Source organism: Onychostruthus taczanowskii, unplaced genomic scaffold (genome assembly GCF_017590055.1).
Source record: "Onychostruthus taczanowskii isolate IOZ18803 unplaced genomic scaffold, ASM1759005v1 scaffold55, whole genome shotgun sequence".
Lineage (NCBI taxonomy): Eukaryota > Metazoa > Chordata > Aves > Passeriformes > Passeridae > Onychostruthus > Onychostruthus taczanowskii.
Window position 1 is genome coordinate 1,381,888 of NW_024503124.1, and position 25,117 is coordinate 1,407,004.

At 42.8% G+C, this 25,117-nt stretch overlaps 1 protein-coding gene across 3 annotated transcripts; it reads left to right on the forward strand.

Annotated features, from left to right (window-relative positions):
- Positions 1–223: 223 nt before the first annotated feature.
- Positions 224–25,101, forward strand: TMX4 (thioredoxin related transmembrane protein 4). Of its 3 annotated transcripts, XM_041417143.1 has the most exons (9): positions 224–428; positions 9,124–9,239; positions 12,363–12,408; positions 13,011–13,139; positions 13,841–13,886; positions 15,332–15,433; positions 17,078–17,141; positions 21,430–21,560; positions 25,039–25,101. In XM_041417143.1, exons 1-9 carry the CDS (start codon positions 244–246, stop codon positions 25,060–25,062), a joined length of 843 nt encoding a protein of 280 aa, XP_041273077.1. In that variant the 5' UTR covers positions 224–243; the 3' UTR covers positions 25,063–25,101. The 3 variants fall into 3 exon arrangements, with proteins under 3 accessions (XP_041273077.1, XP_041273075.1, XP_041273076.1); XM_041417141.1 differs by lacking the exon at positions 25,039–25,101 and having other exon boundaries at positions 21,430–24,665; XM_041417142.1 differs by lacking the exons at positions 21,430–21,560; positions 25,039–25,101 and adding an exon at positions 17,571–21,033.
- The last annotated feature ends 16 nt before the right edge of the window (positions 25,102–25,117 follow it).

Genomic DNA, 25,117 nt, shown 5'->3' on the forward strand with positions numbered 1-25,117 from the left:
CACACGGCGCCGGCGACAAGAGAGCTCAGGAAACCTGGCCGAGCGCACCGCACGCTGCGGCCGGAGCAGGCGCCCAGAGGCCCCGTTCGAGCGCCTCCTCACGCTGGGGACCGCTGGGAGCTGTGCCCGGCCGCTCCCGCCGTGAGGGGCGGGCGGCGCCGGGAGCGGCCGGGCCGGGCCGGGCGGGAGGCGTCGCCCCCGCGGCCGCTCCTGCCCCGACTTCCTGAGGGCGGGCGGCCCAAGATGGCGCCGGGCCGCTGGCGCCAGGGGCGGCGGCTCCTCCGCGCTCTGCTGCTCGTAGCGCTGCTGGGTCCCGCCGCCTGCTTTTCTTCCTCCTTCTACAGCCCCGGCGAGCCGCGGAGCAGCGTGCGAGTGCTGTGCGGCTCCAACTGGAGCCTGGTGTTGCAGGGCCAGTGGATGTTGGAGTTGTGAGTAGCGGCCGCTTTCCCGCCCGCCTCGGAGGCAGCGTGGCCGGGGGGGGTGAGGGGGGTTCCCTGCGGGCATGGCCGGTCACTCCAGCCCCGCTGTGGGGAGAAGCGGGCCGGGACGGCCTTCCCGCCCTGCGGAGGGGCCGTGCAGCTTCCCCAGCCCGGGCACGGCGAGAGGGAGGCGGCGGGCGGTGCCCGGTGCCCGCCCTCAGCCGGCGGCGCTCCCTGCGCTGCAGCGATGGCCGGACCGAACCCCGCCGGTTCCCGGCCTGTGTGAGCACACAGTGCCCAAGGTTAAACGGGTCACTCCAGACAGAGGGGAATGAGGGGTATGGAATCAAGGACGTGGAGGTGTCGGAGCGAGCCCCTAGCAGGCCGCCGAGTTGATCAGGAGAATGGAGCATCTCTTCTTTGAGGAAAGGTTGAGAGAATTGGGCTTGGTCACCCTGGAAAAGAGAAGGCTTTGGGTAACCTAACTGGGGCCTTCCAGTACCTGAAGGGAATTTACAGGGAAGATGGGGAAAGACTGTTTACACCTGAAGGGAATTTACAGGGAAGATGTGGAAAGACTGTTTACAAGAGCCTGTCATGACAGACCAAGGGGGAGTGCCTTCAGACTGGCAGGTAGTTGGGTTAAATTGGATATTGGGGAAGAAATTCTTTACTGTGGGGATGGTGAGGCCTGGCACAGGTTGCCCAGAGAAGCTGTGGATAGCCCTGGAAGTGTTGGAGGCCAGGTTGAATGGGGCATGGAGCACCTTGGGACAGCAGAAGGTGTCCCCGCCCGTGGCACAGGCTTGGCACTGGGTGGCCCTCAAGGTCCCCTTCCAGCCCCAACCATTCCATGATTCTGTGAAGCAGCTGTCCCTCAGGTTCTCATCTGAGTGCCCAAAGTGAAAAGAGTCACTCTGGGAATAATGTCCAGCACTGCCCCTTGCCCTGCTCCCCCACCAGGGGCTGGTCCTGCGTTCTGTGTGAGCTCCAAGAGGGCTGAATTCCATAGGGAACATTTAGCAGGAGTAGGCTTCCAAAGGAGGATTGCATAATATCCCAGCCTTGACTTGAGCTCGGAGTTCTCATTCAAGGGAGATGTATCAGATTTCATTAACTTCTGACTGACAGCACTGGAGCAGTGGCTTTGCTTGGGACATGACACAGTTCTTGAAATGCATGTGACTTTATTTCTGGTGGAGCCTCGCTCACCTGCTTGTATCTAGAAGGGGGGAAAGGAGCTTGAGAATATTTTTTTTAAGACAGCAATGAATACAAAAGTAGTTTAAGTAGGCAGTACAGCCACGTGGTACCTGTGGGCAGTGCAGGTATAAAATGGGATTTTATTGTGGCACGTGTGCACTCTGCTCAAGTGCTTGAGTTTAAAACAGTTTGAACATCTGAACTCGCACTTCCTCCTAAATACCTAACGAGCTACTTAAAGCTTCGGCTTGCCCTTGAATTTGTTTTATCTCCAGTCTCTTCTTAGCGAGATGGATCACCTCTCTTAGGGCTTTAGTGCTCAGGATCCTTCTGGACCCAGGTGTTAATCAGTGAATAGGTGGTAACGATCCTGAAACACCTGATAGTGACCCAGGGATGCCAGCTGTTGTGGTTGAGGCTTCAGAATGGGTTTTGTGTCTCTCTTCATTTATTGGGATCTAAAAGGTGGAGGAAAAAGTAAATTTGTTTCAAATTGAAGTTTTTTTCACTTAGTCCAACATGGAAGCAATTGTATGAAAGTGACTGATTCATACACAGGTTGGTGAGTTTTCAGGAGGAAGGTTATTTATGGTGACTCAAAGTTTTTATTTATAGAAGAAAATATTTCAATAACTAGTGTTGCGTGCCTCTGAAGAAGAAAAAAAAGAGAGGAACTGACTGAAACCAGAAGTGGTTGGGGTAGCAAACAATCAGAGTCCTTTGGAAGCCTTTACTCCAATTGAAAAACTGGTTTTTGGTTTGGAGTGAGAGGTTGCCGAGCACAGCAATGGTGCAGAGTTAGCTTTAGTGCTAGCTGGGCATGGTACGTGTTGCTGCATTGCTTAAATTGGACTAATTAATTTAATTTGGTGTTTGATGTGTGAAAGATCCTCGGGCCTCCACGCTATTTCCTGTGGTTCATTACTGGTGCTTTCTGCTTTTCTCCTGAGGAGGAACCTTTGTCTTTAATGAGGATACAAACTCAGTGCTGCCGGTGTGGAATTAGTGGGAGTTTGAGCTCTAGCACTGATTTTTTTAAAATGTTTTCCGGGCAGAATCCGGGCTGGGTTTTTTCCCCTGTGCGCTTTCTGGGTGAAATCTGATCCTGGTTTCCCCCCATCCCTGCTCTGGGTCCTCATCGTCAAAACATCTTTAAGAGAAGGGAGAAAATTCAGTTTTATTTTGGGAGTGAAGCTGGGGCAGGCAGCATCTTACAGCCAGTGAGTTTTTCCATGGCAGCAGCTGCATCCCTCTTGCCTAAATATTCCTTATTGGGCTCGTGGCAGAAACTCCAGGTGAGAATCCTCAGCCCGAGTGGCTTCGATGGGGAGAGCAGCAAACGCAGACTAATCTGATTCTTGCAGCAGTTTCCATTCCGATGGATTTTGGCTTCTGATTTTTATCTGCTTTAGAGCGAGTGATCCAAACAGAGTCCTGCGTGTCAGTCCATGCATTCCTTCCGTGCTGTCTCAGGCTGGCTGGCAGGACTGCAGTAATGTCCATTAAAGCCTTAGTAGTTTGAAGAGCCTCCTATTTATTTATAACACCTTTGTTTTCCAAGCAATACTTGTTTTAGTGCAAATGTTGCTATAGTATCTTCATGAAAAAAAATTAAATTCTTTTCATCAGCTGCTCTTTTGAAGCCTCCTGCCGTGGTAGGAACAGGTACAGCTGCTGTGTAATGTCAGTTTTTCTATTTGGGAAAGTGGAAAATCACTGTGTAATTCCACTTTTTTGTTGTTCCCAGGCTCATAAATAGAGAAACTTAAGTTTCAAATTACTTGTTTGTGGCATCTGTAGCAGAAATAGGATTTTTCTTCCTTCATTCCCCCTAGCTGAGGTGTGTGTACTCACCTGACTTTTTGTAAATATGTCGTTATTCATAGCTGGAAAAATTGCAGGCCCTGGAAGTGCTGCTGCATTTTGTTGATAAGTGTTTTGGAGAAGGTTCTGTATCTGCCAGACATTGCACCGTTTTTTGTTGCTATCACAGCACACAGGTCTGGGCTGGAGTGCTGTGAGTGTGATGCTGGAATGAGCTGTGTTTAAAAGTTCCCCTATTTCCTTATCTCTGTTCTGTAGCTGTGAGATAATGATTCATTAATATGATGAGTTTTCTTTTTGTCTTTAGTATTGTGTCTGTCTGGAACACACAAAACTAATTTTTGGTCTGCTTACTTAAAAGTGCATTTTGCATTTGTAAACTAAACTTGTTCCAAACTTGATTTACCTTAATTTAACATCCTCCTCTTTTTGAGGTAAATTAAAACAAGCAAACAAAAAAAAACCCAACCCAATGAACTTGTTGTCTTCGAGCCTCTGGTTACAAAAACCATTTCTGCTCTTGGTGCATCTGCAGTACTTTGTGCTTGTTCCTGCATCGGGTATTAAATGTTTTTGTTCCCCTTTGTTTCAGCACAGACTTACTGCTGTGTGTACCTGAAAAAGAATGTCTTCATTGTCCATTTTAGTATAGCCAGGTGAAAATCAGGAGACCAGTTAACAGTCATGTCTCTAAGGCTTGTTATTCTTATAGTGTAGGCCCATAGGCCCATACTTTTTATTTTTAGCCTGTCACTTGTCATTAAACATTGCCCTGCTATGTTTATGTTTTCCCTCCATGGCTAGCTGGTTGCAAAGGTTCAGCCCTCCCACCAGCACCTTTAGTCTGTAGCTTCAAGGGAGGGTGCTGAAAATGAAATTGAATGTTTTGGATGGTTCATTCAGTTGCCTTGAAATCCTTTGTGTAAGTAAAATCCCAAAGGATGTGCTAAACTATTTAACAATTACTGTCAGTTAGTTTAAGAATTCAACAAGATTGAGAATTTTCTGTCACTTAAGGGTGTCTAGTCTCTTTATTTCTTGTTAGTGTCCAGGGTTTCCTTTGTTCCATTCTTAAAAATACTCAGCAACTCAAAACCCAATAAAAGCCAAAAAGCAAGGGGAATGAAAATCGTTATCAAACCTCTGTTTTGGTTTTGAAGCCTCTACAGCTCTGCTGGCTGAGTCCAGAGGAAGTGACCAAACATTTTATTTAATAACTGAACACACAGCTGAGTGCTGTGCAGGGCACTGGCTGAACAAAAACTGCAAAAATGAGATGCTGAAATATACTTTGTAGCAGAAACAAAACAGGTGCAGAAGGGGACATAAAAATATGTAGAATGATGGAACTTAATCTGCTGAAGATCTAGAATAATTCACATAATTTCTCATCGATTGATTTGCTTTCTATTTTAAAAATATTTTCTCCTTCTTTTAAAAAAAAAAAAAAGCCTTGTCTGGTTTGGAGGGGTTTGGCACTCGGCAGGAAGCTCCTTGACAGCTTCCAGGGCTTGTGTTGTGGTGATACAGATCTGGGTAAATGACAGGGACCAACTTCTGGATCTTTGGCTGCCACCTGCTCACTTGGAATGTCATTAAAAACACACAGTTGATCTGGAGCTTTTCTTTTGTTGGCATTACAAAGCTGCTATGGTGCCCCAAGACCTAGCTGTGTTTAGAATTGTCTTTTTAAAATTTTTTATTTTTGTATGCTTGTGAGATCTGTAGCAATAAGGCGAAACTATTTAAAACAATAAAAATAAGAATTTCATTCTGATGCTGCTTTTACCATTCTGTTGGGTACTGTCCCAACATTTTTGCTCTTATTTTAATTTCATTGCCAATACGAGCTCCATCAAGCAGCTTGGTTTAAGCAGGTTTTGCTGGTTCTGTTCAGCAAATCCTCTCACGCCTGTATCCATGAGCTGTTTTTCCTTTTCCCTAGATTTGTGCAACTTGGTGGAATTGCTGTTAGAGCCAAGTGTGGAATGGTACTCAAGGTTACATCTGTTATTGTTGGTAATGGCAGTGAGCAGGCAGATAAAAAGAGTCAGTTAAATGTACTTGAAACGGAGTGAAATGATGAATTCAGTAGCCAGGCAGAGAGAGAAGTGGCTGGGAGCTGCATCAGTGCATCTTAGCAAAGTCTTTGTGTTTACTGACCCGCTGGGGGTGGTGGAGCTGGCTGGCACCTTTGCTCAAACTGGTTTTCACTTGACTGGGTTTTCTGTACTGCCTCAGTGAAGCTGTTGGTATTTGAAAGCCAAAGCTTGTTCTTTTGTGCTTTAGATCAGAGATAAATAGAAGTCAAAAGCAAAGCCTGAGTCTGAGAGCTTCAAATTTTGCTTTGCAATTGCTTTCCTTTATGCCCTCTGCAAAAAGCTTTAGGTATTGTAAATGGAGTAGGAACAGGAGAAAACCCCTGGATGCTTGGAAATAGTGATTTTAGTGCACTGAGGTCAGTCATTGTTGCAGTGATAGATGTTTGCTGCCTTTTTTATGGCAGGCTGGCCGTGTGTGAGAGCATTTCAGCTGTAAAACTGCTGTGGAAGAGGTCTGGAAGCATCAGGAATGAGGTGTGTGCTGAGGAATGTGCAATACCTGCTTGCAGCGAATAGTTTGGCTGTGTGTCACTTCTAGCTATGATAGAGATCAGCAAGTTGCCTTTTCATATGTAACAGGCTACTGCAAGCTTTCCTTCCTTAACGGAGTTCCCAAGTCTTGATTTAAATTCCAGAAGGCTTTGATTTTTGACTTGGAGAGGCCTGTTTTCTTGTCACACCTTTTGCACTGCACCCTGTGCCCTGCAGGTTAATGGAGCTCCCCCCTTATGCACAGGGAGGAGGAATGGGAGTGACAGCCCGAAATTTGGTGGTGTTGACAAAATGCTAATTGTTTCTTGGTCTGCCTGGGGTATGGCAGAAGAAATTTGGTTACATCTGCTTTTGCCAGGGACCTGCTCTTGCACTTTGTGCCTGATTCCACAGCAGACACGAGGGTCTGCGCTCTTGCACTTTGTGCCTTGAAAAGTAACAAAGGCTGATTCCACAGCAGACACGAGGGTCTGTTTCCCTGCTCCTACAGATTATATTTTTTTCTATTAATTTAAGAATGGTAGTTGTACCATGACTTCTGTGGAAATACAAATCGGCCACAGTTGTAAAGGATTCATTAGAAGATCCTGTTGAAATCAAGTTACTTCCCTTAGTCCTTCAGGGTGCAGAAAGTTTTTTGAAACTTTTGATAAAGATGTCCTAAGTGTGAGGTATTTTACTGTTCAGTAACTTACCTCCTTTTACTTACTCTTTCAGTATTCTAAGACTGAGAAAGAAACACAATAAAGCTTTGGTAATGTAATTTATTTGTGATATCCAGGGGGCAATCATGAACTCCTTGATGCTGCACAACAATTGCAGACATGAAAGCTTCAGGAAAGTGAGGGTGTTGAGATAAACAGCAGTGGTATCTCTTGCAGAAATCTGATGTTTATTGCAAGTTCTCTCTTGAACGTGTGGGGACAGGCTGTTTCCTGGCTGGCAAGGATTGGATGTGTAATTTCAGGAACGTAAAGCAAATCTTTTAATCCTGATTGTCTGTGCCAGTGTTCAGCTGGAGTGGCTGGATCTTGCAGCATTATATGGAACTATTGCCATCCCATGTCCAATATTGATACTGAAAACTAGACAGCCAACAACCACAGCTTTTTGTGAAGTTCACTGTTACGTCCTGTCACTGCTGAACTGTGGCATGGGTAGATTTTCATGTTGCTTTGAACTAAAGGAAATATTTTCAATCATATGAGTGTTAGTCGTGTATTGAATATTCCACTTCATTCGGGAGAAATGCTCATGCATGTCAAATGTAAATATAAATTTTGATGGGGTCGAAATTTCTATTCCAAAATCAGATTAAACAGGCTAAAGGATGTATTCATTTTGAAAATCTGATGGTGTGAATTTGAGATGTCTAGAGAAGCTGGATGTAGAAGACAGTCAAACTTCTCTCTTTCATTTTAGATCAACACCAGCTGCATTATCTGATGGGTGTTTGCAGGTTCTTATTTATCAGTCAAGCTTCTATAATGAAATAATCCTGTTTGTGAAGTACAGTATCTGTCAGACTGTTATTAAAAGCTCTCTCTGGGCCAGCAGCACAATGGAGAACATTGCTGCATGTGAGACTTGTTTCCAGCATCTTTTGGAAAGATTCTGAGGGGCTGTCTCTTGGCAAGATAAGATTGATGTCCTTTTTGCAGATGCTTTCACACAGGATGATGTTGACTTAAAAAGACAAGATACAGGCTTTCACAGTTAGACTCATAAATTTCTACTGCAATTAAATAAAACAAGTATTTTTAATTTGTGTCCTTTAAACTGCCAAGTGACAAGATTTCCTTTTTTAAATACAGGAGTTTCGAAACGACCACAAAACACTCAGAGTACATTTAATTCCACCTCTTCTGTGAGAAATGACCTGTTCTACATTAAGCTTGATTCATATGAAACATATGGGGGTGGCAGGGGAGATCTCTGTCTGCAGCCAGCAGGGAAGTAAGCATTCCTGCTGACAGCCAGAGAACAGGGATTGCCAGTCCCTAGCTCACACAGCAGTGGTGGCAGACAAACCAAAGGAGTGGAGAACCTTGTGAGGGTTCCCAGTGATGGTTTTGTGCTAAGGATCTTGGACTCTGCCCAGGAGGGATTGTGTTTCTAAGGTTTGCAGTAGGTTGTGTGGTGGCATCTGTGGAGCCCTGTGACCAGGAGAGTGTCCCCACACTCACACTGCTTTTGCTGCCAGAATCCTCCATCCCTGCCCTGGTAAATTGGATTAAACCCCATCAAGGTCTCTCCTCATGAGTAAAAGGCTGAGTCTGTGCATGGGGAATTGCCCCAGCTCACTCTGTACCTCCCAGTCCTGGTTCCCTTTGGTGTGTCTGACAGAGCCTGGCAAGCTGCACAAGTTGCTTGCAGGCTTGGCCAACCAAGTTAGGCTAAAATACAGAAAGGTGGAAAAAAGGGATTTTATTATCAATTTTATCTGATGTTATCCTTTATATTAGCTGCTCTGTTTCCATATTGATTACTAAGAGTTGCAAAATTGGTTTAATTCTTCTGATTGAGAGTGTAGAAAATTCAGCTCTTGAAAAGAGCACTCCTATTTTTTCTGAAATGAATCCTGGGTAAAAACAAGATAAGTATGAGCAGCAGGAATTTGATGTGTGCTCTTTTTAAGTCTCTCATGACTGCTATCATAAAGGGCATGTTGTGATGTATGGAGTAGTGGGCTAAGGCAAATGTAATTTCAGGAACTTGTGAGGTGTGGGAAATCAATGCAAAATGCTGTGATGAAGGATGCTGCTTTAGAGGACAGCCTGGCTTCAGTAATTCAGATAGCTGACATGGAAATGTATTTTATTTCCTATGTAAATAGAATAAATCACAAGTGGTGAAGAGTTGGGATATGAATTTCTCAAATCTGTGATTTGTTTTGTTCTAATAACATGGGGAGGAACATTGGGATTGATAAAAAATTTTTGATTGTCTTATTCAGTAGACTAGATTAAGAAAAACTGTAGGTTTTTTGCTTTGTGATGGACACGTTTGTACATTCTCTGTACAATAACTCAATTTGCATGTCTTTAAGAGCATTAAAATACTTCCCTGCCTTCTCCCTTCAGTTATGCTCCTTGGTGCCCAGCCTGCCAGCAGATCGAGGCCACCTGGGAGAGCTTTGCCAGGGAGAGCGAGCGGCTCGGCATCACTGTTGGAAAAGTGGATGTCACTCAGGAGCCAGGTACAGCAGCTGAGTGTTTCACTAACAGGAATGACTCCACACAGCTGCCATTTACTGTTTATTTGGGCTTCAAAGTCAAAATCATGTTCTCCACACTTTGTTTCTCCATACAGGTCGTATTTCTGAACTGAAGTTCATAAACTCAGTTTGAAGGATTAAAGAATTGGGGGGGTGATTTGGCTTAGTACTGACTTACAAGAGGCTTATTCTTTATTTTAATCTTCTTCACTGGAAGCTGTGCCTGTCTCGTTCCTCCAACCTGTCTGCAGAAGATTCCAGCTCTGTAGCCTCCCGTTAGGAGAATTTCAGGGTGTGGTAGAGCAAGCCTGCTTTAATTAAAGTTGCTACCTGTTTCCAGCGTGCTGCTGGTTAATTGACTGTTTTAATTGTGGCAGTGCTTTATGTTACAGATGTTATTGCTGTTTCCTGTTGGTGATGCACATATGCAAATATGTTTATAAAAACACTTCCCTAACTACTCACAGAAGCATGAGTGCAGTCTATTTTATTCCTTTGGTGACTCCCTTCAAAGTTTTGAATGTGTCTTTGTACAAGCAGTATTAACATTGTATAAACCTCTGCGTCTCCTGGGAATGCTTCATGCTTGTTTGGGCTTTGAGGGGATAAAGGATTTTATCAGCAGTATCAAAAGACTGATAGATGGGATGTTAGAAAAAAAAGGCCAGACTTTACTGATTTTTCTTTGTTTTTGCCTTATAAAGTGTGTGAGAAATGTGTTTATTAGTTAAATACATGCTGAACAGATTTGCTGTGTCAAAACTCTTGTCTCAGAATCAGCAATCTAAGTTGACAAGAAAATGCCAGCTGTTCTAGACCTGTGGAGGTTCATGTCTTGTTAAAAGTTCACAAGTATAGAAGAAATCTAGTATCAAAAAGCTGCATATACTAATCATTATATAGTGTAATGAACAGATGAGTTTTAATATTGTCTTGTTTAAATAGATGTAAACTTAGTACTTGAATTTCTAGTGTTGCTGAGAGTCCTGACCCCTAAGCTTGGGTTTCTTCTGAGTCAAAGGACTGACCAAAATGATGAATTTGTACCAAAGCTCATGCAATAAACCTACAACATCCAGCTCAGCACTGGGAGCTGCAGGCACTTCTAGAAGTAAGGAATGCTCAAACTGGAAAACTAACATTACCTATTTGACCTTTGGTGCTGATGTAATTTGGAAGATAAGAGTTTCTATGGAGCTCTCCAAAGTTACTGAGGTATTTTCACTGTGGGCTTTGCATCAGCCTTTCAGTTGTGTTTTAAGTGCTCTGTCTCCTTTCTTGCTTGCACAGTGCTACTTTAATTAGTCTTAGTTATGTAACCCCTTCATTGAATTGAAAGTAGTCAAAATGTGTTAAATTAGGGGAAAACCACGAGATGAATGCAGAGTTACATAAAATTGCACTTCCCAAACCAGCAGGAGAAAGTGGCCATTCATGGTGCTTAATTGCAGGAGATGCCTGAAGAATTAATCCACCAGAGTCTTAATGGCTTCACAGCAGATTTCAGTCCCTTGATGTTCCAGCCTTAAAGTGCTTCCTCTTGGCTCATCTTCTCCATTGAAACATTCAGTGTGGAACAAATAGTGGAGATGCTTCTGGACCCTTAAATTCTGCATATTTGTGGTGCCTTTTTTAACCTCCTGATCACAACATTTACCTGGAATTACAGCAAGACTGCTTGGATCTTCTGTGTCTTCTTTGAGTAGTTGTTGGCTGAAAGCAGCTGGAATTTTGGATGACATATCTATTCTTTGTACATTTTTGGAGGTGTGCATACCTCTGAAATACCTCAGATAAAAGGGTTTAAATTTTTTATTAATTGCTGATTTCATAGTGGGTGTCAGTTTCTGATTTGCAGTCAGATGCTTAACTGTAGCCAATTCAAGACTGTATTAAACAGGCACCAAAACGATTTAATGTGTTCTTAAATTTTGCAGCTGACTCACATCTTCTTTTAGCAATCTAGGGAGGTGCCTTAGATAACCAGCAAACCTCCACCAAAAACATTGGGGGAGCTCAGGTGCATTTCATAACTTTTAGATTTCAGAGTTGCTTCTGAGGTGTTCACTCGAGGACAGGCCACAGGTGAGAGGTTTGAGCAGTTTTATTTCCTTTGCCCAAGTGGCATTTGTAAGAACTTCAAAAAGCCTGTCAGTGTTCCCATGACTTTCTCTGCTCTTAAGCTAATTATGTTCTTTGTGACTCTCCACCCACTTTTCCTTGTGCAGCTGTGCTGTCTACTTTATTCATTCTGCTGTTACACTTGTTGCTTTGTTTGCTTTAAGTTTCCCTGTGCTGACACAACTTTTAGCTGTTTCAGAAAGTTTTTCATCACCCTGCCTCTCATAGCAATAAAGGCAGAGAGCTCAGAAGTTGAAGCAAAGAAGCTCTCCTTTCTGGACCTTTAAAGACCATTTGCTTTACATGTCTTCAAACAAAATGCCAAACAACAAAAAAAGCTATAACCCTTTTTTGGCTATTTCCTAGAGGAATTCACACTGAGGAAAACATTACCAGTGAAACTTTTAAAAATACCTGGCTTATTTCAGTATGGCTCATCTTTGTCTCTAAAGGCAGAAACCCTCTTGCACCAATAATTTTCCATGGGTAATCGTGTTGCCTAGAGCTGTTTGCTTTATTGAAGGCTGCATAAGGCCTTCATTTCCCAAAAGATTTTCACAGAATTCTATAAAAGGCAAAGTTAAATAACCATACTCTTTACACTGGTACTTGATATGAATTGCAGTTGCTGCCTATAGGAATTCAGCCTTTTCTAATGGATTCTGAGTGCTTCTAATGCTGGGCTGATCCAAAATTTCAGCTGTGTGCAGATACTGGGATGACAAATCCATTGATGAGGAAGATTACCTCTCAGTAAACATTCCTCAAGCTAAACATTTTTCCTTCATTTCTAACCAATACTTAGTACCTGTTACTGTTTGTAGCATCTCTGAAGACAAACTGTGAACCTGCATTTCCAAAACACTGGTGAAAGCTGTGCAGCCTGCTCTAAAATACAGATATGTAGGTATTTATAGATAAGTCAGAATGCTGAGAAATTTCAGTGTTTGCTGAACTGTTTGTGTTGTTTCCTTCCCTTTCTAGGCTTGAGTGGTCGTTTCTTTGTCACAACACTTCCTACAATTTACCAGTAAGTGTGTCATACTGGAAACTGCAGCTGTTGACTCCTACTTGTCACTTGATTTCATCTGTAACTGACAAGCAGGGGAAATTGAAGGAATAGTGACTTTCAATTTCAGCTCAGGTTACTGTAGCTTTGATTGCATGATGAATTCCTTATGTGAAGCTGTTCTTGAGTTTAAGTGACTTTACTAAGTTTCCCTGTTATCCATACTTTCAAAAATGGAGCAGAGAAGACATTTGCTGTATCTCTTCTCCAATAAGGTGGTGCCATCCTTAAAATATTGAACCCTTCATTAAGTCAGAGTATTATGAGTTGTGCAGATACAAATGCAAAGCACTTTTAATTCTGACTTGTATCTAGAAACAGTTTAGTTGTTAACCTCACATGCTTTGAGTATTTGCTGTAGTGCAGTGAATATTTAAGAAAAATAGCAGCTTTAGAAACGGCAAAACCCCATGCTGTTTAAAAACTGAGATTTTCCATCATGGATTACAGTTCCCAGACCCCCAGCTCTGAGCAAGTGAAATCTGTAAGGTGTGTGGGGTTTTGGTTGGGTTTTTACCCCAGAGTTTGGGGGCTGCCTGTGCTGACGGGGGTTTGTTTTGCAGTGCCAACGATGGAGTGTTCCGCAGATACCGCGGCTCCCGGACCCTGGAAGATCTTCAAGGCTACATCTTGGAGAGGAAGTGGGAAGCTGTGGAGCCTGTAGCAGGATGGAAGTCTCCATCTTCTATAATGTAACCCTTGGTTTTTGTTAACAAGAACAATGTTTTATGTCTCGTTGTTCAGTGAGGGTCCTGTGTTGACAGTTTAAAGACAAAAGACCTTTATTCCTTAGACTTGCAGGCTTTGCAGAAGCCATCAGTATTGACAGCCTGATTCCCAGCTTCTCACCTATAAAGGCAGCTTATTTTCTGCAGTTGCTTTTGTTTGTGCCTGCTAGGGCTTGTTTATGTCTTTTTGAAAAGAGATTGAAAGAAAAAATACAGCCAGTGAGCATTATGTAAAGTGGCATTTTCAAAACCTGTTGAGTCCTGGATTCATGCATGTGTTTATGTAAATTATTGCTTCATGACTTCTGGCTACTGGGCAGCCTTTAGCTTTAAGGATTTCTTGTTTATTTCTTTACAAGAGAGGCTTTTGTCTCCCTTTGGAATAGCAGTGTAGTGCTTACAGGATATTTAAGAATTTGTTTTTAGAGAGAGGGATTTGCTTAGAAATATTGTAGAAATCTTGCATGGCACAAAGGATGAATCCAAGGTGTGAGTGGCCTGCAGTTCATTCTGGCTGAAGCCATTATGTACAAATCCACATCAAAGACCCAGAGGGGGTCCTTATTTTTCATGTGAGAAGGAAGAAGAGCTGTGGGATATTTAGGAATGGGGAGAGGAGCTACAGGGCTGCTGTGAACCTGTCCTTCCATTTCCTTGTTTTCCAGGATGCATGGCATGGCAGGGCTGTTTCACTTCTCAGGATGGATCAGGGTAAGTAACTGTACAGTGTTTTCCATACTCCTTTTTATGCTTAGAATAATCGTGTGTTTAAAAGTCAGTACATAACTAAATATTTGTATTATCCTTTTGTGGGAGTTGCATCATGTATTGCCCAGGAGAAGGGAGGGCAAGGGGGTTTTTTAGTAATAATTTCTGTGTCTGGGGTTCAAACTGGCAGCATCACTTGTGTAGGAGCATGATGAATTTGGATAATAGAGTAATTATCAGAAGTAAAGGAGAAATGCCTAGCTACACTGAAGTGTGCTTTAAAATATTAAAGCATATTTTACTTCAAAATACTTCAAGACGCTTTCATTTGGGAGCTTTCCAAGTTATTCCATGGCATCCAAATACTGAGAATTTTCAGATTCTGGTTAGGAAACATCCTCTTAAAACCTTTGAGTGTCCGTGAGATTGTGTTTGATTGCAGCAAAATATGTTACTATTGTTACTATTGCTTCAGAAAAGAATTGTAGTTGAGAGTTGGAACAAGTTTGAATCACTTTTACAGAGCACCAAGCTAACATAGAATCAAGCAGAGCTCTGAGCTGTGTATCTCTGGTTCTTTCACTGGATAATATTTACTTTTTATAGGCTTCTGATGTTTCTCTTCCGTGGTGCTCTGAAATGGTGTTGTTTCTCTGTAGTCTCCTTCCTGAAAGATTAACTGTCCTGGGAAGAAACCTCTAATTTGTGTTCCATTTCGATGAATATTTCAGGTGTACATTTCCTCACTCCTCCTGCCTGCTGTCTTTGCTTAGGCCTTAATAAATATCAAAAGATGCTCTGACATTTAAAAAGAAGACTCTGGAATTTTTGTATTTAAACTCCTGTAAATGTTTATTGTGGTTTGTTTTGAAAGAGATTTAATGTCATAATTGACTTCCTACCAGCTCACTGACTCCATGTGCTGCTTGACTCAGCCAGTTGAATTTGTGGGTTTGAGGAACAGACCAGAGTTTGAAAGAAATCTTAGTACTGTATTTGGGTTATTTAAATTTAGAAGTGAAATAATTTATTTAGTGTATGCTTGGAGTGTGTGGCTCCTTTTAAGAGCTAAAAAGCTTAAGGAAGAGCTGAATGGCTTAATTTTAGTTAATGAACAGATGCCACATAAGGATGAAGGATGTTGTGATACTTTCCTGCAAGCTGCAAGGCTCCTCATCCATCCATCTGCAGTAAAGGTTGTGTGTCATCTGTAATGCTGAGTGTCTTAGGGACAAGGAATTGTGCATCCTCTGCTTCAAAAGCCTTTTAATGGGAACAAATTAGTAAAAGCCCCCAAGATTTAATGGTGTCAGAAGGGGAAGACTTCAGTATAAATATTGTTAAATGAAAGGCCTTAATCAGACAGCAATTCACGTGATGGTGTTGGCAGTAGAAGTCCTAAGTGGTTTTAGGTGTGAAGTCATTAAGTATCTTGCTCTAATTTCCAGCAAATTCATAACTACCTCACGGGCACTCTTGGAGTTCATGTTTGGATTTCCTATGCCATCTTCATCTTAGCCACCTTGTTGATTGGCCTGCTCCTGGGATTGGTAAGAGCACATTCCTTTTTTTCTCAGTTAACTAGAACTCTTGCTTTGCATATCTTGTGAAAAAAATAAAACCAACTTTGCTCATAAGATGTACTTAAATATACCTCACTTTAATAATGTATTGCTGAATACTAATATCTCTTCCCTGTGACATCCAGAATGTGTGAGAGTGGATTAAAGCTGTGCCAGGGAGGTTTAGACTGGACATGAGGAAGCAGAGGGTGGTTAAACACTGCAAAAGGCTCCCCAGGCAGGTGGTCAGTGCCCTCAATACAAATCAGGTCACCTTCTTATAAAGTCTTCTCAAATTCTTATGAAATGCTTCAATTTAGATTTGTTCAGTCCATCCACTAAAAGGAGTGATTCTTGTATTGGCCTTTTTGTATCTAAGACTTTTCCACTTAAGGCTGGAATGTGTGTGGTCAGAGTTGATCAAGACTCCAAATTTCTAAGAACACAGGTTTTGTGGGGAGTTTTATTAACCACAGAGGAATTGGTTTTGTGGGAGTCAGCAATGTAAGGGTTCTGCCACACTGTTACTCAAAATCAAAGGATGAAAATATTTTCTAAGGCTTTGGAGATTTGGGGTTTAGGTTTTTTTCAGATTAGTTGCCTGTTCCACAAGCACATTCTGCAACTGCAAGGACAGTTCAAACAGTTCTGCTGGTACCTGGCTTAGCCTGCTGCTAAGTCACTATTCCTTGTAGGATGTGTAAAAGTTGTTTCTGGGACGTGGATCTCTGCCCTTCAGCCCAAATATTAGTGAAATAAAGAAAAAAAATTTCAGTGTATTCCCCAGTAGTGCTGGGAAGTGATTTCAATGCAGTTGAAATTTGAATTTAGGCAAAACCATTTTTTTATACTTCATGTGCATACAGAATTGTTGTATACAAGCAAATGTTTTTGATTATTCAATTTCAACAGCTGCGTTTTTCCTGGATGGTAGATTTTCACCAAATGAGAGCAAAAGTCAGTATAACTAGGAGCAAGTGAATATCATGTTTTAAAAGAAACTCTCCTTACTCCTTCACTAAAAAAAACCCCAACTGAAAAAGCTGAAAAAATGTGAAGTTAATCTCTCAGCTCTTTCCAAAAAGCTTTTCCATGATTGAAATATATTTCTTTCACATGGTGTCAGCTCTGTCTTTTTCTTTGCACTATTCTTAGCATGTGACAGTGAGGCACAAATGTCTTCCTTGCATTTTGAGTTCTGCCCTGGGCTGGTCAAATAATGAACACAAAAGATGGAGCACACATCTGTATTGGGGAGCCAGGGATAGGAATGGAATAACATCCCAAAGTACAGGAAATCTTGACCAAGACTTTTCATAAATTTTCAGAAAGTAAAAATTCTCAACTGTGCTCTGAGCTGTTCTTCAGCTGTGAGCAGTGTCAGTACTGAATAAATTTAGGAAAGTAGGAGGCAGAAAATGGGTAGTAGAAGGCAGGGAATGCTGGTTAGTACACACTGAGAATGCACTTTTTTCCATGTTTTTATTTAGCTCTTATCTCTAAGCAAGATAATGCAATTTTGTAAATTTGGTTGTGTATATCTGTCTAAAAAGAATGAGTGCGGGGACTTTTGCAATTACTAATAAATCTTGGTTTTATTATTGCTAATAAATGCCTTTTTCCTTTCCACAGGTTCTGGTTTTGATTTCAGACTGCCTCTGCCCAGCCAAGTCAAAACACAGTGCTGAAACACCTGGTAAGAACTCTTTGGGAGGCTGAAACTGTAGTTTCAAGTGTAAATTTGTAGGAGGAAGGGCAGCACACTGTTCAGATTTTAGGTATGAGCCAGTAATCCAGGAGCCAAGTAAAATTGGTTTGTCTTTGCTTTGTAACTCAGTGGAATAAAATGAAAGTCTCTTTGTGCCTGCCATGCAAGGAAAATGAACAGAAATAGAGAGAAATCTACTGAAGATTTAAGGAAATAACTGAAAAATAAGTGCAAGTTTTCAATCACAAAACCGCAGAATGGTTCAGGTCAGAAGGAACTTTAAGAACCGCCTGGTTCCAATCCCGGCTGGAGTAAGAACCATAATCCATGCTAGTGTTGATCAGGATTTCAGAGCATGTCCCTGCACCTTTGAGAGGCCGCGCGGGCCAGTCTAACCGCGGTCTCTGCTTTGTTTAGAAGAAGCCGTCACCGCGGAGAACGTGGAGAGCGCGGCGCTGGAGGAGCCGCGGGAGGCGGCCGACGCCAAGGACCTCTCCGAGGGAGAGGACGCAGCAGACTCAAGCGCCGATGAGTCGGAGGAGGATTTAGCACTGGGAAAAGAATCAGGGGGAGAAGAAGCGGAAGGCTTCAGTGAGCAGCCGTTAGCTGAATCAGAGACTGAAAGCACAGTGAGGCAGCGCAAGAGTCAGGGGGCTGAGAAGGAACTCTAGTGTTCCCAGTGCTGTCTCGTGTGCACTTGGACCAAAGAAGTGTCAGACCCCTGCAGGGTCTGAAGCTGGAGCTTACACTTGATCTGTCGTTGGTGTTTACGCGAAGCTCTGCTCTGCCAGCAGGCTCCTCTTTTTTTTAAGCTTAGTACTTGCTTACTTTCTTTGATAAGCACATTTGCTGTGTGTTGTGTGACCTTAGCCGTGACAATCAGAATCAGTGTCTTGTCTGTTCCGTGTCCTCAGAGAAAATGGGGGTGTCAGCCTCAGTTCACCAGCTCTGAAACGATCATTGTGTGTGTGTGTCCCTCTAAGGACTGACCTGAGCAAGACCAGGGCTTTTAACTCCAGGGTAGCTTGGTAGGACTGTGACTTTTCTGTCTGAATGTTGATTGTTCCCAAATGCCACAGAAGCACAGAGACAATTCACTAGTGAAAGGAGGCACCTTACTGGTCTTCTATCAGAAATGTTCTGTACCATGGGTTTGTTTTTATCACTTTCAGCTGAAGCACCTTTCTCTTCCATTTCTATTTGTGTTTGTTTTGGAAGTTGATCCTGCAGCTCACCCCTCAGACGTGTCAGTTTTTGGTGATCCAGAGGCTGTGCAGCTTGAGGTATTTGACCCAAGGAGTTGGAGTAATTAAAAACCTCCAGAAAGAGAGTGGCAGCTAAATGTTTAAAATGTGTTGGGACTTTTAGAAGGTTTAAAAGAAGGTATTTTGGGGGGAAATTTTGCCAAAGCACAACTACTTTTTTTTTTTCTTTTGGTAGTTTGTTCCCATCAGGAGGTTGTAGCAGGAAGTACTCACTTTGGAGTCAGTAATTTGTGTTTGTCTTGCCAGTACCAGTTTGTCATGTGCAGTGCAGGCCTGCCATTTCCAACTCGGAATGATTTTGGCAGAACTCAAGCTGCTTTAGTGATGCTGTCTGAAGAGGCACTTTGGGTCTTACCTTTGATCACTTTTCTACTTTTGGAATCACCACGCTGGGGAAGGAGAGGGGGCACAGGTGGGTAGTGGTGAGGAGCTTTAGGTTTTGCTGCTTCTGTCAGAACAAATGTGCACATGTTGAGCTGTGTAAAGTGAAGGTAGACAGCATTAGATGTGGCTAGACTTGGGTCATTAAACATATCAGTGGATCACTCCTTTGGGTTGATATGTAAGTCTTTTTTGGTGAGGAGTACCCTCCATGAGATCCTGTATGTTCCTGCTTTGTTGATGTATGATCATGAACATAAGATATGTCCTAATCTTGATATTATTTTAAAATATATATATATATTGCATAAACTTTGCTAACATGCATGAATTTCATCTTGTTCTTCAAGAACGAAGAGTAGTCAGAGATGAGATCATCTCTTATTAGAAACTGCAAGTGCAAAATGCTGATTTCCTTCGAGATTGAGATTAATAGGGCCAATTTCTGTTGAAAGCTGTTTTGTTGTTGTTGTTTTTTAATGCTTGTAAAGAAGATAATTGCCAAGAAAGCTCAACTTTCCCATCTATGTCCTGTCCCATATGTTTTCAAACTATATGGGAGAAGCTCTGCATTTGTCTGGTAGAGCTGCTCAAAGAAGAAAATTACACTGCATATCCTGAGTCTGCAATTTCTAAGGGAGTACTCCCAGTCTGGAGTGTGAATTCCATATAGTGGACACCTCTAAATGTGCTTTCACGTAGGTGGAAACATAGACTTGATGATATCTGTACATTGCACTATCTTGAGAGCAGCTTGTGGTGTTTGGGTGCTGTCCCATGTAACTGAGCAGGTGTGGAGCTGACTCAGCAGTAGGTGAGGCACACAGCAGCCTCTTGAAAGCTACACTTCTGTCTGCAAAAACCCAGGAAACTTTGTGGCCACTGCAGTGTGAGGAGAAGAACTGTGCACTTCCAAGACAAAAAGGTTTTCCCCCAAGAGTTGTGTTTCCCCGTGGATTTCACAAGCAAACCAACCCCCAAATGGCACAATGTCCTGAAAGGCACGTGGTCTGTGAGATGCTGTGGGAGACAGCAGAAGCCCCTTGGTGTGGTGTGTGTGAATTCTCTGCTCACATGTCCTCTGTTGTGGCACATCACAGTTGGGTTTGGGTTATGAAAACCCAGGAGATGAAGTGTTTCCTGTCGTGCCAGACTGATGAGCAGGGATTAAGTAAGCAGGCAGCAGGTGACAGCAGCTTACATCTGTCTGGTGAATCTAGAAATGAGCTTGGTTAGGCTGCTGAGGGTTCTTGAGCACAGGATGGATGTTGTTCCTGTGTTTACATGAATAAAGTAGGGAATATTAATGCAGACTGGGTTTGACCCTATCTGATGTGTATTGGTGTGTCTTATTGCAAAGATCACTGAACTGTGGTTAAGGCTTTGCTCAGAAAAGGTGATACTGTGCAACCATTGATCTCTCCAACTTAATTTTATGTTTGTCAGAAAATTACTGTAGTGTGATACTGAGATAGTCAGTTTTGACTAATATTTATTTGGGAAACAACAGGCAGCAAATGCTGTAAAGGCTAAATTTGTGTTTAACAGAAAAACTATTAGCTGTGCAGTAGAAGTGTCATGTTAATATATCTTCCAGGATCAGGTATTTTTCCACTAAAACATTTTAATTGAATCATGTGAGTAGTGCTAATTAGACTGTGACAATAGTTTTAAACTTGGTGTGTTTCCAAAAAGTCAGGATCAACCTTTTGTGCAATCTGGGTGTACTGTTATCTCTGTTCTGTTAGGATTAATCATGAAGAAATGGAATTTGTTCTTGCAACCTCAGTATAGACAAAAGAGCCTTGGAGAAGCTGCTGTTGGCACTGTTCAAAATGTTTTGATGAAGGACAGGGCCTTAAGGCTTGTGAACTAGAGCTGTGTGTCAAAATTAATTTAAAATTGGTGAGAAGCAATTTAAATATCAGTTGGGCTGCGTGCCACTGGAATGGGAATGCTTAACAGCAAGTCATGGAAAAAATCTGGTAGGTTCCTTTTTCAAGGGGCTGGAAATCCATCCAGCATTCCAAACCTCCTGTCCTTGGGATCTGTGTGAAACTTGTATGTGTCTCTTGGAATGCTCTGTATTTACTGCCCCCGTGGGGGTGGCACTTGTTATGTGGGTTTTCTTCTTGGAAATGTTACACAGGGTTGTCTGTTACACGAAAGTGTTGCAAATTTATACTTAGGCGTATTTTTACTGAAATGCCACATAAAATTTTGTATTTATGACCTGTGTGGAGTCATTTTCATTTCCTCAGTGCAGAGTTGGCTCATCTGTGTTGTTAACAAAAGGTTGTGTTGTTTTGTTTTTTTTAAATAATGCTGATCATCCAATTAATCATAGAGGTTGTGATTTGTGAAGAGTCCATAAATTCTTTAAAAGGAACCTGGACATCAATGTATTGTTTCCTTTTGGAGGGTTTCCCTGCAAAGGTTCAGAATGGAGCTGGGCAGAACAACCTAACTGAACCCTTAAAGGTTTCACCTCCACCTGAGGTAGTTCCTTCCCCTCCCTGAGAAATCCCCTAACTCTGCCAAAGCTGTGCTGACTCCCTCTGGGATTTGGAGACCAGCAAGAAATGTACAGCCCCAAATGAGCCATCCTGAAGTGGTGGTTCACATTCCAGGCAGTGCTGCAGGAACAGGCTGCAGAGGCAGCTGTGCAGAGGGAGAAGGGACAGCCAGGAACCATCCCTGTGACCTCCTTGGACAGTGGGGGCAGCTGCTGGATCTGGCACCTGGATTCCTTCTGCTCCAGGTGAGTTACCTGAGAACAGAGCAGTTGCAGGGCCTGGGCTGTTTGCCACTCACTTTGCTTTTCTTCTTTTCCACTGTGTTCATTTCTGGATGCAAAGTGGAAGTTGGAATGGTATCAAATGAAGCCTTGGGAGCATTTTGTTTGCTGTCTCATCAGCTCCTTCTTGTTCTCTTCTGTGACGTGAGAATATGAAATTTTCTCCATGAAAACATCACGTGGAATATTACTACAGGCAAAATGGAATCAGGTTTTGATCAGGTTCAAGCAACCGGACAAATCCAAGCTTTAGTTTTGTAGAGGAAATACTGAGGAGAACTGAAGTGGTAGAAAAGCTTGATTTTTCTATCTGGAACTGGACCCAGTGGTAAGTCCCATCTCTGGGAATGCAGCTGCCCAGTAGTGTGTGCTGTCATTCCCTTCTGGGGATAAGTTGTGTTTCACTCCAGTGAGTACTGTGGTGATGACTTATTTTTAACCAAACATCTTCATTCCTCTCCCATTAGAAAAAACACCTAAAACTCTCTGCTTTTACTTTCACTTCATCTTTCCTGAGGAGAAAGGAAAGCTCCGTATTTAAACATAGAGGGAACAAATGGGGATGTAGTTATCCTAATATTCTCATTTAAATTTCCATTTTACATGGAAAGGCTGTTTTTTGTGGCTCATTAGAATTACTTGGGCTCTGCTGGTACTTCAGACTTTTACATCTGTTAATCTGGATTCCAGGGGAGTGTGGGAGCTGAACCTGCACACCATGGATTTTCCTGGCACAGGCTGGGCCCGTGCCTCACGTGCTTGCAGAGGATGCAGAAAGAGAAGTGGCCATTCCAAGTGTCAGTCACACATCAGGAAATGACAAGATCACCTTGATAAAGGACACTTTTTACGTCTTTGTTGCTGTGGTTGTGGGGACAAGAGTAACACTGGGACCTTCTTTGTAAATCTGCCCTGGATTGGTTTCATTGTGCTCAGAACCATCCAGCTCCTCCCAGGAGAATCGGTCCTCTGCTCAGTGCTCCACTCTTCTGCCATCCCAGCAGGCTCCAGACTTCCCAGCTCACTTCCCAAAATAGACATCCAGGGGTCTGTTCCAGCCACGTGCTGCATGGCCAAGGAGCTGTCCTCATCCCTGCAGCATCTCTTGGCTTGGACTCCCACAGTGGAGTTGCCAGATGGCTGCTGGGGTAAAAACTCCGCCAATATTTTCTGTTGGTTCTCCTGGCTGGCTTGGAGGGGGCAAAACAAATTGGTTCAGCTTTGACTGATGTGAGATGCTGTCCAAAAACCCTCTAGAAAACGAGTGTTTTATGACTTCATTTGGAGAAATTGTTTGTGGGGAATTCAGAAGCCAGAATAACTGTTTTACTTATGTAAGGTACTTGATAAAACAGCTTTGCACAACAGTCTTGAGAAATGGGCAATGGCTTGTACACTAAAATATTTGAATTCTATGCTGCAGTTAACTTCTTCAGTTAATCTTTACTGCAGTTAACTGAAGTGAGAAAGTCCCAGCTGGGTCATCTTTCCCCTGCAGAGGTTTTTGTGTGCTGACAGGAGACTGTGGATGTTGTCTCTCTGATCCTGCAGAAGGACACAGGCCCAGACTGGAATGCTGTGCAGAAGTCTCCCTTTCTAGCAAGTCACAGCCATCAGGACAAGCACATTGTGGTTTTGCTCTTAGGTCTTTAATTCTTTTTGGCTTTTGCAAGTAGTGCTTTCTAAGCCACAAGTTGTGAAGTAAGCCTCTGTGGGGTTTTTCCTCCAGAATTTGTGATTGACCTTTCTGAGCCACAGTGAAAAGTTTGCTCTGCAGAGCCTGCTTCAGCTGAGCTCCAGGTGTGGCCCCATTCTCTGTTTGTAGCTGCTCCTAAAGGAACAGGGGAGAAGCAGGAGATGTGGGAGGGGATGGTCACACTACCCTGACCCTGCTGGGTTTTTTGACATGGACTGTGGCAGTGAGGTTTGCGTGGTTGCTCGGGCAAGCTCCTGGCTGTTCAGCCAAGATGCCATTCCTTGGCTCCAGGGTTAAAGGTCAGACAGCCAATGCTTCATTGAGCAGCCAGGGAAAGTCTCATCCAGGGAAATTCATTAAAATGAGGAGCCAATTACTTGGAGGGAAGCTTTGTGTGTTGGTGTCAGATGTGCTGGGGAGACCTGACATTAAATTTCACATTTTCCTTAGTTTTGCTTCCATTGTGCTGATCCTGGCACCTTCCACCTCACTCCAGCTCTGCAGCTAGCCAGCATGGGAGGTGGTGGATCCTGCTTTAGGCTCCAGTAACAGTTGGACCCCTGAGCTCTGTGGAGCATCTGGATTGCAGCAGGAATTCAGTGGTCCCAGGGGGGCTTTGGGGTGTGACTGGCACATGGGGGAGGATCCATAAAGAGAAACTTCACTGCAGGGGAGGGAAGAGGAGCTCTCATCCCGAGTGGCAAATAATGACAATTAAAGTAAATCACCAATATCCTGTGAATGTGGCAGAGGAGCATCTAAGTGGAAAAATAAATATTGGGGTGTGAAGAGTTTTGAAGAATACAGACATTATAGAAATGGGGAGAGGGGAACAGTGGAGCCACACTATTGCTGCCTCCAGAAACTTTTGCAACTTCCCAACATAAAAACCTTTTGAGTTCATTGAGGTTGAATTCAGCTGCACATATTAGAATGTTCAGCTATCATGCAGCACTTGCTTTCTCATGCTCCAGGATAAATACCTGTTTTTAGCACAGATGATGCAAATTTTAAATAAATGCAAGCAGACGTGTCCCCGGTTTTTTGCTGCAAGCACAGTGAAATGCCAAGGTTAAAGCAGTTTGCATTTGAATTGTTTCTGACACTGATATGTGACAAATGCCTCGTGGTGTAATTGTGTGTAAACTGATATTAATGTGCAGTCTGCAGCTGAGAAAATGAATATATACACATGATATACTCTTAATTTCCTTGTCAAACAATTACTGTAAACCCGTTCCAAACTCTGCATGTTTTTTAAAATTTAAAACAAGGAGAAAACAAGAAATGTTAACCAAGTTCGTTACACTTTGGATGAGGGTGTGTCTTTGATAAGATGATTTTATTTCCAGCCAGTGAGTGCATCTGACTCCTTAGGAACAACGAGAGCCCTCTGGGTTATGGAGATGGAATTACCTGAACATCAGGAGCCATTTGTCCAAGGATGTCTGGCAGCTGGGTCTCTGCAACTGGCCTTGAAATCCAGGATTCTAATGGGAATAACTGCAATCTCACCTGTGTTAGGTGTTACCCTAAATGTGCAGGCTGAGACCTGCTTTTAGAAATCATCTAAATCAAGATTTTGCTTTTTGGGTGTGAGCACACTCTTTCTGTTTTCAGTCTCCTGGATATTTTGGATGACAGAGGGGAACGTACATTCCTGTTACTGGAGGTTTAACTACGTATTTCTTTCCTTGCTAACTAATTTTCTTCATTTTTACCATATTTTATTCTGTTATGTTTTAGGTTGACCTTGACCACATGAACTAAAAGATGGTGCTGAAGTCCAATATGACACAAGAAGTTGGTGTATTTATTTATTTTT